The 15,181-nt window shown below is 34.2% G+C and overlaps 1 protein-coding gene across 2 annotated transcripts in view; it reads right to left on the minus strand.

Annotated features, from left to right (window-relative positions):
• The window catches only part of fer1l6 (fer-1 like family member 6), a 46,890-nt gene that overhangs the window by 1,954 nt on the left and 29,755 nt on the right, over positions 1 to 15,181 (minus strand). For both annotated transcript variants that reach the window (XM_056464742.1, XM_056464741.1), the window contains 12 exons: positions 12,478 to 12,554; positions 12,228 to 12,356; positions 11,997 to 12,137; positions 9,232 to 9,359; positions 8,968 to 9,138; positions 8,729 to 8,883; positions 6,293 to 6,435; positions 6,076 to 6,164; positions 5,409 to 5,507; positions 3,710 to 3,951; positions 2,985 to 3,142; positions 1,325 to 1,425 (listed from right to left, as the gene is read on the minus strand). In XM_056464742.1, the coding sequence (XP_056320717.1) occupies positions 1,325 to 1,425; positions 2,985 to 3,142; positions 3,710 to 3,951; positions 5,409 to 5,507; positions 6,076 to 6,164; positions 6,293 to 6,435; positions 8,729 to 8,883; positions 8,968 to 9,138; positions 9,232 to 9,359; positions 11,997 to 12,137; positions 12,228 to 12,356; positions 12,478 to 12,554 (1,633 nt within the window). The remainder of the gene's footprint in view (positions 1 to 1,324; positions 1,426 to 2,984; positions 3,143 to 3,709; positions 3,952 to 5,408; positions 5,508 to 6,075; positions 6,165 to 6,292; positions 6,436 to 8,728; positions 8,884 to 8,967; positions 9,139 to 9,231; positions 9,360 to 11,996; positions 12,138 to 12,227; positions 12,357 to 12,477; positions 12,555 to 15,181) is intronic.

Below are 15,181 nucleotides of genomic sequence, written 5' to 3' on the forward strand. Positions count from 1 at the left end.
ACATTTTAAACTTGTAAAACTCATTCTTGATCACATTTGATGATGATTGATGATCACAGAGAGCTGAACAGATCTTTTAATCCCGCTTGCTTTGCGCATATCTTGTTGATATGATTATACGCATTACTATGGAGACATGTTAATACACGTCTGTCAATCAATTTGGTGGGCGGGGAAACCGCACTCCTTCGTCAGCCTCAAAATGGGAGGGATTTGGATCCCTTTTAACGTCAGGAAATTTTAAGAAAAAAGACTTATTGTGTTTATATCACTCCAATATGACTGGACACACTATACTTACACAATTCTGTCCAAACCGCTTACAAAAGATGATTTTCGTCATAGGTGCCCTTTAAATCCACTGAAATGTGTTGTAGGTCTCAAAACAGATTTTTTAACAGGTCTTAATTTTCCTGTTATTATGTTTTTTCTTAATTTTATTATTATTATTGTAATTGTAAGTAATTGTCTGACAGCTATGTTTTGTTCTATTCTTGGTAAGGGTTATCGGGTTTGTGAATGGATATATTTGAAAATTAATATTGATAAAACAAAAAACTTAATTATTATTATTGTATTATCAAAAGTGTTAAATTTTAATCATTTGTTATAGGGCAAGTGCAAATCTTTTCTAACTCGGATAACATTTAGACCTGTATAAGTCGAAAATTTCATTTATAATGGTCTTAAAAAAAAGTCTTAAATTTAACTTAAACCTGCAGAAACTCTGTTAAAGCCGTATAGGCCATGAATCAACCCAAGCAGCGATGAGAAGAATTACAACATTAAATACTTTGAAGCAAAGAAAAGCAGTATATGAAAAGAAAAAGGTTTAAGACTGTGTACTTAAAGGTGTAGTATGTCACATTGACAACTAGTGGCGGAAGTGGGTACTGCGCCAAATCTATGCATTTATTTTCCTGTGTAATAAATAGGTTTTTTTTTTATCTCGACACTAAACGTGCTTTACATTATTTTACTGATTTAATTTTATTATTAAATATATAATTATTATAATATTTAATATATTTAATTATTATAAAATTCGATTCTAAAATATACATAAGCGGGCAAGTTTTAAATGCAATTTTTTATTTGAATGTTTTTAAAATGTGTTGAACTAATATAAACTGAGAGATGTTCTTAAGAAAAGCACAAACAATCAATTAACAACCTCAGTCAGAGCTCATAGTAGGTCTGTCTATAAAGATTTATCAGTTATTGATAATGAATGAGTTTTTACTTCCAGAACCCATCTGCTGCTCCATCTATAAGGTGGATAAAAACATCTGAAAAGAAGTATGAAGTGTTTTAGTCTGATTACTTTGGTTTCTCCAGAGGCTCTGGCTCTTTGCGTGCTCGGCCCACTGGGTTTTTCTCAGCCTCCTCAGCAGTGACCAGGTGAAACTCAGCTTCTACCTTTCCCTACAGAAAAAAACAAAACAAAAACAGCTTGAATGCTTTTAACAGGTCAAAAGTCACAAGCAAAGCATTATGTTAAAGTCTCAATACCATAACTAGTAGAAGTCTTTGTGTTAAAAATACATTTGTCAAAGTTTAAAGGGTTAGTTCTCTCAAAAATGAGACCTTCGTTCATTTTCTGAACACAAATTCAGATATTTATTCCTCCAAAGACAATAATGGTCCAGAACAAGTTCTGAAAAGTATCAAAAAACATCCTCAAAACAGTCCACATGTCTTCAGTGGTTCAATCTGAATATAATAGATAATACTATTTTTGTGTGCACATAAAACAAATATAATGACTTTATTCATCAGTTAGTGACAGTATAAGGCGAGTGTTCACAAGCACAAACTGTTGAAATAAGATAATCATCAATCATTTATAGTATTCTGATTAATTTGACCTTTATTTGACAGAACAGTAGAATTACAGGAAGTGGGAATCAGAGTGTGACAGGATCAAGAAAAGGTCAACGAGCCGGAGCGATGTTGCATTATATGTAGTCGTTCTAACCCTGGGCAATTGCAATGACTAACCCTTTAAGTTTCCGTTTTAAAACACCTTCTGTCCACAGTACGGCGGAGTTTTCGAGTGCCGGAGCGAAACGGAGCATTTTGGAAACGCTCACGAAACCGTTCTCATTTTAAAACGCTGCTGCTCCGTCTCAGATATGGATGGGGGAAAACGGAGGCATCTGAAAACGGAGACGTGGCTGCAGACATTCACCTATCTGATTGGGGCTTTTTTCTCAATATTAAGTAGCCTTTTGCTGAATATCAGTTTTAATGATCAATAATGGCCATTATAAAAGTATAACGTACAATAAGTTTATACAATATAGGAAATAGAGGTAAGTAATTAGTCAAATGTGCAGAATCAGTGTACGTGATCAATAATGGCCATTATAAAAGTATAACGTACAATAAGTTTATACAATATAGGAAATAGAGGTAAGTAATTAGTCAAATGTGCAGAATCAGTGTACGCGGTTACATTAATTAATATATTCACCTAACTTATCTTTGCGCTTAGCCAAAACAAGTTACCTGAGAACAAGTAATAGATTCAAAAGACCAAATTTGGGGAATATTATGCTAGATATAGAAAACACGATGGATTAAATATCACATTTAACGTATATATATATATATATATAGTTATATATATATAGTGAGATTAGATCCAGCAGTACATTCTTGATGAACCGTCCGACGTGCACAGCTCTCACCTTGGGTTCTGTGCTCAAAGCACCCGCTGACTGCCCGCAGCTCAAACACGCGCATACGCTGCAGCGCATGCCAGAGTGTGTGTGGTCACGTGATGTGCATTTTCAGCAGTGTAGTGTGAACAGAGAGCTGTTCAGAAATGCTAGGTGAAACAACGCAGATCGTATTTATTCTAAAACACCATTTTAAAACTAAAATGTATTAGTGTAAATGGGGCCTTAATAGCTAATATGGTTGCAAACATGCAGCTATATCACACTGAATGTTTAATTCATATATGGAAAATTACGCACTGTTAGTTCTCCAGCTTTGATGAAGGGCCACCAGCCTTTGGAACGTTTCTGCTGGAAGATGGAGATGTTCTCTGTGATTTCTGTCAGCATTTCCATCTTACAAGCTTTTGCTGACTTAGCTCCACGAGGAAACCCATGCAGATCCAACTCCACTGAGCCTAAATATAACACACAAAATTGACCCTCGTTACGTAAGGGATAAAGTACATCCTGGCGGTTGTTATAGTAGAATAAAGCCTGACAGGGATGTTGATGGGATTTATTCTGTGAAAATAATTTATTCTTATTCTGTGTTTTTTACATAGCTCCTTACCACAGAATGCTAAAGTTATACAAAAAATAGTTCTGAGCAATAACAGTATATTAATTCTTTAATTAAACGCAAAGCTGATAGAAACAAAAACACTTGAATAAAGCATACACCAATCTACATATTCACTGAAGGTCAAGATGATTTAAAGTACCCAGATTAGTCTGTGTTACTAGATTTAATGCTTGTTATCTGGAAACAACATACCTTGGAATGTCGCGACTGACCAATCAGAAAATAGTACTCCAGACAGCCTTGTAACGCATATTAATATACGTTTTTTAACAAGTTTATAAGGGATTAATCTGTGAATTTGCTAATGACATAGTAGAGGAACTGTAAGCTAGCATTGGGAGGACGCATTACATATAAATAGATTTAAATGCTAGAATGTGATGCAAGATCGATTTCTTACCCAGAAAGTCATCAGAAGAAAGCCGTTCAAAGTCCCACACCTGCATAACAAGAACTGCAGGCATCTTCTGTTCAGTTTTGTCCAGAGAGTAGATGCTTTCTCGCTTTTGTACCACTACCACTTTCTCAGCCGGCAGGTAGTTAAAGGGGAACACAAAGCGCCAGTTGAAGTTGCCCTCTCCAGTCAGAGAATTATAATGGACATCAGTTTCCTGCCCGTCGTCTTCAAGACCCTTTAACCACCTGATGAATGATGAGAAATTCAGTGCTAACTACTGTTCTTTCTGATGCAGCAGACAACATTGACCTAAAATGTTATCTATGAGTAACATTAAAAAGTGATTAAAAAAAAAAAAAAATATATATATATATATATATATATATACATATATATACATATATATATATATATATATATATATATATATATATATATATATATATATATATATATATATATAACATTTATGCTCAGGCATTTATTTGGCGGCATTTATTTGAAATCATGTGAAATTTTATAAAATGCCTGCTTTACCTTTCAATAATTACAATTAAAAATTAAATAAATATATAAAATTTAAAAAATTATAATAAAATAAAAAAATAAAATAAATTAAATAAAAAATAAAATATTATAATATAATATTTAATAAAAAATAAATAAATAAAATAAAATAATTAATAAGAAAAACTTTTATAAAATGCCTGCTTTACCTTTCAATACATTAAAAAAGAAATAATAATAATAATAATAATAATAAATAGAAATAATAATAATAAATAACAAAATAAAATAAAATAGAAAATAAAATAAAACAAATATTTTATAAAATAAAAAATTAAATAAAACAAAATTAAAAATTAAATAATATATATTAATAAAAAATGTATAAAACAAAAATTTTATAATATAATATAACATTTATTAAATAAAAAATTATAAAATAAAAAATAAAATAAAATATTATAAAATAAAATAAAAAATTTATAAAATATAAAATAAAATAAAATAAAAATACATTTATAAAAAATATATAAAATAAAAAACAAAATAAAGAAATATAATATAAAATAAAATAAAGAATACATTTAAATAAAAAATAAGATAATATAAAATAAAATAAATTTAATTAATTAAAAGTTATATTTTAAAATAAATAAATAAAATAAATAATTAATTAAAAACATTTATTATGCTCAGACATTTATTTGGTGGTATTTATTTGAAATCATGTGAAATTTTATAAAATGACTGCTTTACCTTTTTAATATATTAAAAAATAATATTAATATTATTTATTTAATATAATATACTAATTAATCTCTAATATTAATAATTATAACAACAATATAACAAATATTCTAATTTAACAGTAATGATCAGAAAAACAATACGACAAAAGCAACTTAATATATTTTTGGGTACAGTACAATGTATATAAAACAAGAGAGTGCGTGTTACTGCTGGAAAGTCCAATTCTCAAAGGAAGTTAAAAAAAGATTAAAGCTTTCTTTTTATGCGTGCCATGTAAACTTAGAACAGAGACTATAATAAAAATATACTGTGCAACTTAAATATTTTTTTATCAGTGTAATGCAGCCTTGCTTAAAATATTAACTTCTTGCTAAACTAATACCCTATATTCTGAGCAACTTTCAGCACATATATAAATAGCTATTAAAATTGTCCCTAATGTTACCCTTTAACATAAATGTCGCTTGACTGCTGTCCTGTTATGAAGTTGGTGTCCTCCAGTATTACATCTTCAGTGTTCCAGATAATGATTCTCAGTTCATACCTTAATAAAAATAAATAAACATGAGATGAGACAAACAAATATTAAAGAGGATCAATTATGCCCCATTTTCCAAGAATTAAAATAAGTGTCAGATGTCCCTGGAATGTGTATGTGAAGTTTCAGCTCAAAATACCCCACAAATAATGTTTTAGAACTGCTACAGTACCTTTAAACTGCCCCTTTTAGGCTTTGGTCCTAATTGTGCCATTTTGGTGACTGTAGCTTTAAATTCAAATGAGACTGTTTTCATTTCAAAAGAGTACTAATGTCTATGTGCCAAAACAAAACTAATATCCTATGCTAATGAGGGAGCGACCGTTACTAATGGGTGGGGTTTTCCCCCTCTGATAACACATACAGAGGGAGAAGTGTTTCTGCAGACTGTTTTTATCAAGTGTGATTATAAAAAATAAAATTAATATATTTTACCATTAGAAGCTGGTTATTTTCACACACAGTTACCACACAAAAGTGTATAAACCCCTTACAAAAGTGATGTTTGCATAACAGCACCCCTTTAATGTAACTGCACAACCCAGGAAGATACTTTAGTGTTTCTTCATTGTACCCTTTAGGTTTGCGAGGGGAAATATCCACAGGTGGGCCAGGGTGAGGCATGTCCAGTGGGAAAATGTCCACCCACATCTGCAGATGGCCCTGAGGAACATACAAATCAACAATTTAGAAAATCACACTAACAACCCTTAAACTGATATTAAATCTAATGTGTGTATACTCTATATTGTGCATTAAGGTTGCGTAAATGACTAAATAACACACATTACCTGGTCTATTCCTGGTTTGTCCTTGAGGTAAAGTGCGCGAGTTTCAATATGCTCTGGGACAAGTTTACAGCCACCGTTGGGCATCTCGGACCACCTGTGAAGCACCTTGAGAGCCAAGTGTTCATACGACTCCACCATCTGATCTGTGAAGCGGTAGCAAACACTAATTGTGCATTGCTCATTGGGTTATTAAGGTGAGACAATAAAGCCAAGAACATAGATTTTTTTTAATGTAAAGAATACTTCCTTAATACACTTTTGTGTATTGTATGTCTTTTGTCACAATTAAGAAGGGCCAGACAGAATCTGCAGACATTTTTTGCAATTTCTGTGCAGAATTTAGTTTTAAAAAATCTGCAGATTTATGTTGAATGATTTTTTCAGTATCGTAACTAAAAACTTAATATATGAAATAAAACTGAATACCTTTTTAACTTTTATTTAATGTTTAAAATGCAAATCCGATTAGATGGACTTATTTGGTAAACAAAGCAAGTCTCTCATACAATATATCTACTAAAATTCAGAAAATATAACTTCTTGTGGGCCTACAATAAAAAATGTGTGTGTGTAGATTTCAATTGCAATACTTATTTTAGAGGTTGTGTAATGTTTTCTCTCTTACACAGAGCCATAAATCTCCATATCAGCATCACTTACATAAACCAAACTTGAGTTTTATTCATATTGGTTTTATGAGGGTATATGTTCATAAATAACATGCCTGATTACATACATTTCACTTTAAAAAAGTAAACATTCTGGCTGTTTACAATATTTTCTGAATTCTGAAGATAAAAATACATTCCCATAATACACTCTGTGAAAAATCTTTGTATCAAACAATAAAACAAAAATTGAAGAAAAACTATAGACTTTGTTTTTTTACCCTAATCTCCTCCAGTGTCTTGCCTTAAATGGATAGTTCACCCAAAACCTAAAACCTATTTGTTTCTTTTTTTTTCTGTTTAATGCATAAGATATTCTTTTTTGGCTCTCGGCGAAGGCGGTCGCACTCTTTTCCTCTCCCTCTCATATATCTCTGACTGACTCCTCTTGTCTCGTCTTATTCTATCTCTGAGGTTCTCCCTGCCCTGCTCTCTAAACAAATAAAGAATTATGGATTTGATCGACTGGTCTCTAAACACAATTAACACCTTCTCGACGAGAAGTCTGGGTTCGGGGGAACCCAACTGTCCTGGGGGGATGTTTGCAGCTGGATATATGATGGACGGCTGAGAGAAGTGGAACGTCGTGTGCCTGGCCGCTCTGTCCCTGGAGGATTTTGAAGATATCTATCTATTCAGAACTTTGATAACAGGGTTTCTGCTGAGGGGCTTAGGCAGGGCCCTGGGGTATCGACGATTGCTGGCCGGCTGGATTGAAACGGTGGTGAGCAAGGTTGTTGGTACTATGGGGACTGTGGCATTAGATCGCAAATCGGGGAGAAACTAGCGGTGTTGTAACAAGATTTTATCAGACCAGGAGACCAGTGACAGATACCAGATGTGTGCAAAATTGGCAGATATTGACCAAAATTGAAAACCTTTTCTTCTCTTTCGGCTTCCCTGTGACTCTCCCACCAGACGGCCTCAACTAGAGACAAACAATTTCCCCCTGACAACATGCTAACAAAACGCTCTGAATTCCTGCTACCTGTTCCAGGCTTACACAAACACAAACACAAACACAAACACACAAACACAAACACAAACACACACACACACACGCACACACGCACACACACATGTACAGAGCTACAGATAGACAATCACTGCATAACCCTCACGCCATAACATCCCACGCCTTTGTGTGCTTTCACCCACCAGTGTGGGTAGGCGGGTCTGTGACCAGTACCCCCTGGCTGCAGGATCAGATCGCTGCTGCCTTTTTTGACTATATCCACATCCCCTGTTTTCATCCCCAGTTGCGATTTTTTGTCTATGTCATATATGTTTGTGCTTGTGCTGGGGCTCTTTTCCTCCTGATCTCACACTGCCCTACTTCAACGGCAGAAGAGAGGGGTTTTTTTCACCTTCCTCTTCCCTAATGTATTTTATTTCCTTTTTCTAAAAGCTACCTCTCGTCTGACCTGTCTTCCCCTGAAATGTGTGTTGTTTGTGTATGGTTGGGGGGTGTCCAAATTCACTGTATGTAAAAGTGTACGTGACAAATAAAGGTTTAAACGTCATCATCATCATAATGAAAATATTGGAAACCTGTAACCATTGACTTCTGTAGTGTTTGTTGTTTTTACTATGGAAGTTACTCATTTTCAGCTTTCTTTAAAATATATTTTTTGTGTTCCACAGACTAAAGAAACTCATAATGCGTTGGAACCACATTGAGGGTAAGTAAATGAGTAAAATTTAATTTTTGGGTGAACTATCTCTTTAAATCAACAATACCATACTGAAAGCCAAAAGGGTGACCCACCTTCATCTGCAAATACAGTTTTCCCCATAAAGACTTTATTTCCGATGGTAATGCGCCCTGGAGAAAACTGAGGGTTGTCCAGTCTGTTGTCTTTACACAGTTTAATCAGCAGGTCTACTGGCTTCATGCAGTCCCTCCATGCATTATAACCCTCACTATGTGACATGAGACAGATCAAGGGTGAGCATCAAACTCATCTCATAAAACCATAAACGTTACAATACAAATACAATACTCACATGGCATATTCAGTAGGAAGGCTGCAGGTCGCTCGATGTCTGCTGTAAAACCGGTTCTCCAAATCGATCTGCGTCTCTCCGATCAAATCATCCCCACCGACCAGGTCATAGTCATAGATTAGGATTGTTAATAGGGATTCTTTGGGAAAAGTGGCTTGAAATTCAAAGGATCTGAGAGGGGGAGGAAGATGGAGGGAGAGAATGAGCCTCAATGAAACTTGCAGTTAGAAGAAATAAATTGATTAATCAAATCTGCTTGTTCACCTTCCAAACACTGGGTTGAGCTGCTTTGGGATGTAATTGTCTCTGTCTTTGATCTCAGTTTTCCCAAGTTTCAGCACTATGTAAGGGTCTGCTTTGCCATCTGGGTCTGCAGGGTGCAGGTTGAAGGCCTTAAAATGCATAAGAGAGTGTGAAAACTCCTGTTGCTAGACCAGCAAAGCCGGTCACCAAGCTTGCTGAAGTACATAAAATATGTTTGTATTTGAACAAAAATCATGAAACATTTTTGAAAATGAAAAACTAAAATAATTCAATTCAACTCAAATCAGATTTAGATAGAATATATTAGAAAATAGCATTTAAGAGATATTTACTGAAACCTTAGAAATCAAGAGAAATATTTTCTAATTATTAGTATGAATGGTCACTTTTGATTAATTTAATTAATCCTTGTTGATTAAAACTACAAATTTTTTTCTCCAAACTTTTCAATCACTTAGTTCATGGGTCTATGACAAACAAGTTACAAAGCAATATATGTAAGATGTGAGTTGATAGCATTGATGGTTTGCTACTTAAGCATCACAATAAAGAACCACACCTGACCATTGAGTATGTGTATTAACTGTCCACAAAGTCAACTCTGAAAAAGTCCACGTTTGTATTTAAAGGGTCTATATACTGGTACATAAAAGAACATATTAGTACATAAAGTGTAAACTAAATATAATGCTGGATTGTTTCAACCCAAAAATTGAGTAAATTATGGACAAACTCGATACGATGGACGAACTCGATTTTTTTTTTCATTAAAGGGCGTCTGGGGCGACGCGGTGGCGCAGAATGTAGTGCTGTCGCCTCACAGCAAGAAGGTCACTGGTTCAAGTCTTGGCTGGGTCAGTTGGCATTTGTTCTCCCTGTGGGCTTCCTCCGGGTGCTCCGGTTTCCCCCACAAGTCCAAAAACATACGCTATAAATGAATTGGGTAAGCTAAATTGTCCGTAATGTATGTATGTAAACGAGAGTGTATGGGTGTTTCCCAGTGATGGGTTGCAGCTGGAAGGGCATCTACTGTGAAAATGTGCTGGATAAGTTGGCGGTTCATTCAGCTGTGGTGACCCCTGATTAATAAAGGCACTAAGCCTAAAAGAAAATGAATGAATGAATAAAAGCGCCTCTATTATGTTTTTTAAATGACCTTTCATACAGTGTGTAACAGCTCTAACTGAATGAAAACATTCCGCTGATTTTAAATCTGATAATGGCCTTTGTATAAAGTTATTGACTCTTACAAAAAGAAAAAGTCAACTCAGACTCGTTAAAACAAATCGGCCTTCAAATGGATCTTTGTTGTGATGTCTGAGTAAAACACTGCTTGACCACTAGTTGTGTCCCAAGAAAGCTAGTTGTGCAGCCAAGAAAACTTGAACCCCCACCCCATTCCCTGAAACACAATAACACATTCTGGGGATCTGAAACTTTAATTAATTTCAAATGGCTTGAGCCACAACGTACAAACCACATACAGCAGAACAAACCAAGCAGAGCTTGTGCATGCGGTCAAAATTGCTGCACAGAAATGTGTCGATTAATACTGAATGTTTGTGTTTGTTATTACTATGAGTTATGATGAATAGAGCAAAACTCTGCTGTGCAAACTGCAGTGTTTTATCAAAACTTTCCTTCATTGGGCTAACACATGTACTGTACATTGGCTACATGGTTGCTTCAACACTAATAATCCATGATGGGTGTTCTGTTTGCAGTTGACAATCACAACAGACTGGGTCTTCAGATCGATTAGCATCATGCAAAGAAGGGTTTGAAAAAATAAACCACTGAATAAATTATATGGGAGTCATTGGAAAAAATAGGTACAAATATATGCATATTATAAGACAATCCTTTTTTGAACTTGCGTGCATATTAGCCTGTTGTTAGACCTTTTATAATGCATAATTGGGTCACTTTTTTAGCCCATCTACTGAGTTTGTCCATATTTTACCCAGCTTTGGATTGAAACAACCCCGCATTTTTTATAATGTACATATAGCAATTGACCATTGTGTTCTGTTGAGGATGAAGTGATTTTTAGTCTTAATTTGTCCACAACCTTCTCTGCGTTTCACCAAATAGAATGATTTTTGGTGACAAATATTATTGACATATATTTTGTAAAAATGCTTTGAAATTATTCAAAAATTCAACAACAGATGCAAATACCAATTTGTTATGTTCGTGGATGTTTTCGCCTTTTTGATTTCTATTATAATGACATTTTTTTTTATTCCAAAGCCATGACACCATATTATTATGTATTCTTGATTGTTTGTGGTTTTCCTGTTGGGAAGAGATCAAATTTGTAATTTGTGCTGTTGATCATCAGTTGCAGTTTCTGGCTTTTATATGGAGTTATAAAGAGTACATGTGTGTGTGTGTGCGTGAGACCTTTGAACACTTATATTGATATGTCTGAGAAAATCAAAACCAGAAACTTTTTTACACAGGCCTATCTAAAGGGTTAATGGTTTCAACTGATGACCAACAGTAAAAATGACATATTTTACCTCATCCAAACAGAGAAAACTACCAACAATCAGGAATGCATGATTATATGCTATATGTCATGGCTTTGCAATCAAACAAATTTCGTTATTATTTCATTATCACTGGGGCAAAAACAGCCACGAACATAACAAAAGGGTACTCCACTTGAACAATACACAAAGGTTAAAAAGTACAAAAATTACTTTTTGAAAAGTTTCCAACTTGTACTGTTATGTCTGGAATATATGATAAGTACTTACTGCAACTATGTAGACACGGATAAGGACGTTCACTGCAGTGTTTGGAGGAATTCCCTGATTGATTTTAAACTGCCCTGAATCCACATAGCCTTCTTCTGCCTCACCGTCTGCTTCTGGCAGCTTGTAAAGACAGAACCTGCCCTGATGGATCAATCAGAGATAGGAACTCTGTCATCCAAATATCGAAAAACATACATGTATCTTATGGTTGCACATACACAAACAGTTTACCTTGAACTTCCCAACAAATCTCTCATAAGCAGAGCCATCCTCTTCATTGGCCTTTCCTCGAAAGAGCTCAAAGGTTTTTACCCAGTCATCAAATGGCCCAAATTCAGCCTCCAGCTCTTTGTCGTACACCTGGAGTGGTTAAACAAAAAAGGTGAGTCTGCACGTTCTATTTAATGGATAAATCTGCACTTAAGGTATAAACAATATTTTGCATGTAAATCATTGTCAAAAATGAAATGGCTCATTTTACCTGTAATGTTGCAAGCCTGGGCTGTTCAATCACACTCTTGTAGTTCACCTCTTTTTTCTTATCCTTCATACCTGTTGCTAAATATACAGCAGAAAATAACTTGCACACAATCTAACAGACTCTAAAAGTAAACATGTTTTTTTAAAGATTGCATGTAAATTAAAAAGATGCAAATAAACATGCTTTTATCACTTCCAAAAGCAATTTTAAGTGCTTTAACCAAAACCAACCAACCAGCCAACCAACAGACAGCTTACCAGTGTACTACAATAATAAGGAATGCCTGTTTTAGCTTTTTAGTATTTAAACCCTCACCAAACAAACTTAAAGGGCACCTATTTTACCCCTTTTACAAGATGTAAGATAAGTCTTTTGAGTCTTCAGAATGTGTGTGTAAAGTTTCAGCTCAAAATACCCATCAGATCATTTATTATAGCCTCCAGAATCTGCCTATTTTGGTGTCTGAGTACATTGTAGCTGTTTTTGTAGCCTGTGGCTTTAAATGCAAATGAGCTGCTTCTCCCTGCCCACCCTTCCCATGTGCATGTCTGCTTCACATCATGCGTTACATCAGATGAACAGCAGTCAGTGATAGAGACAGACATGAATGAAGCTGAAATTCAGCTCATCATCAGAAATACCATGTAAGTTTATTTCATGTGTTTGTGGTGGAGTTTATTCAAGCCTTTCTGAAATAATGAGTCTCACACAAATGCCATTTGCAGTACACACACACATATTAGTGTTTACTGACACCATGCGGTCATGGTGATTATAGCGGTTAAAATAAGATAGAGCATGTTTGTAATAATGACAGTAAATTGCTGTTTAAAAACGTTTTAAACTTATAAAACCTATTACAATCACAGAGAGTTGTAGCAAATATTTTAATACCAGTTTATTTTCAAAAACAATGTTCCGTGGACATGTGTGTAGATGTTATTATAAAAATATGGCACCTGTCAATCAATTGGGTGGGTGGGGAAAACCTCACTCCAAAATCACGTTGTGGTGGGACTCAAAATCACTGGGATTTGGGTCCTATTTTATCGTCAGGAAATTTAAAAAAAGTTTCTTGTGTTTATATCACTGCAATATGACAGTGGACACACTATACCAGGGGTCGGGATCCTTTTTTCAGCAAAGAGCCATTTCTGATTTGTTTTATCAAATGTATTTTTTAAAGAGCCATTGGGGGTGTGTATATAACAAAACCTTTGTTTATATTCATGCACAACTCAAAAATAAACAAATATAACGCATCATAATGTATGGACAAAGGACAATTTACAGATTTTTTTGCCATCGATACTCATGAATGTTTGAATTTACATGTGCGAGGTTACCAAAATGAAATGTAAGGTGCTTGCCCCTTAGTGGTCACGATTCAAGTTAAACCACAGCATCACATATGCGCATTGGTTAAAAAGTTATTTTATTGTAAACTGAGTTCTTATTAATTTTGCTGCAGAAAATACAATAAAAAAGGGAATTGTATTTATATTTTTAATAGGAAACTGATTTATAGTGACAGTTATAATTTTTAACTTTAAAATATTATTGAAGAGAGACAGCTGGAGAGCCACGTATTTTTGGTCAAAGAGCCACATGTGGCTCCCGAGCCATAGGTTCCCTACCCCTGCACTATACCTACACAGTTCTGTCCAAACCGTTTACAAAAGTTGAGATCATTAAGATTTTTCAAAGCTACAATTATATTATTAAGTTTAACTACAATTATTAATTATAAAGTTTTTTTTAATGAAATTTAATGCATTAATTAGCAAGATGATTAAACTGTATTAAAAATGACAAATAATACATTTACAATGTCATAATATTTTTTAAAAATCCCAATAAAATTATAAAAACATAAATCCTCCCATTACATCATTTAAATGAATGAGATTTTGTGCATGCATATGACAACTGTCATCAAGTGTCATCCGCTTACTATAGATGTCAGCTTAAATGCAAAGATGACATTATAAACATGTCATGACAGTCTTATGAACACATCTTTCAAGTACGATGTTACCTTTTTAAGATGTATAAGTTCTGTAATTTCAAAATTAAACATTTGCTATTCCAACATTGGTCATGTAGGAATGAAAATTATCATATGCATTTGTTTATATGAAAAAACATGTCTTTCACCAAAAAAGGTCCATACTGACTCCAAAGGCAGATACTGATAAGATCAGGGCCTGGTGTGTGGACTTTGGGGGTTTTACGATGTGGTCACATGTTGATTGGTAAATTTGAATATCTCAGCATTTGGGTTTAAGTCACATGGTTAAAAAGATACAAAATAGGTGGCTAAATGCTGCTCTGCCTCTTTTCCTGGCCTGACTTTTCCTGGTCTGCTTTCCTGCTCTGCTCCTCTCCTCCTCTGGAGTCTATCTTCTCTGGCTCTACTGCAATCAGGCTAACTTCTAGGCCTGCTCTCTTTGTCTCTCTCTCCCTCCCCCTGTGTCTCTCCTTCTACCTCTGGTAACTTTAATTTTACATTTAAGCTGGTTACAATTTATATCATATGTTTATATCATATTGTTCATTTCATATTTGATCATTTTATACATTTATTTTGTAACTAATTCAGTTGTAACCATAGAGAATTATTGTCATTAAATAATTTCATTTTCAAGTATTTGTGAATTACTTTTGATTTAACATCAACACTTAACTGTTCCATATTGCAATA

This window comes from Danio aesculapii, chromosome 9 (genome assembly GCF_903798145.1).
Source record: "Danio aesculapii chromosome 9, fDanAes4.1, whole genome shotgun sequence".
NCBI classification, from domain to species: Eukaryota; Metazoa; Chordata; class Actinopteri; order Cypriniformes; family Danionidae; genus Danio; species Danio aesculapii.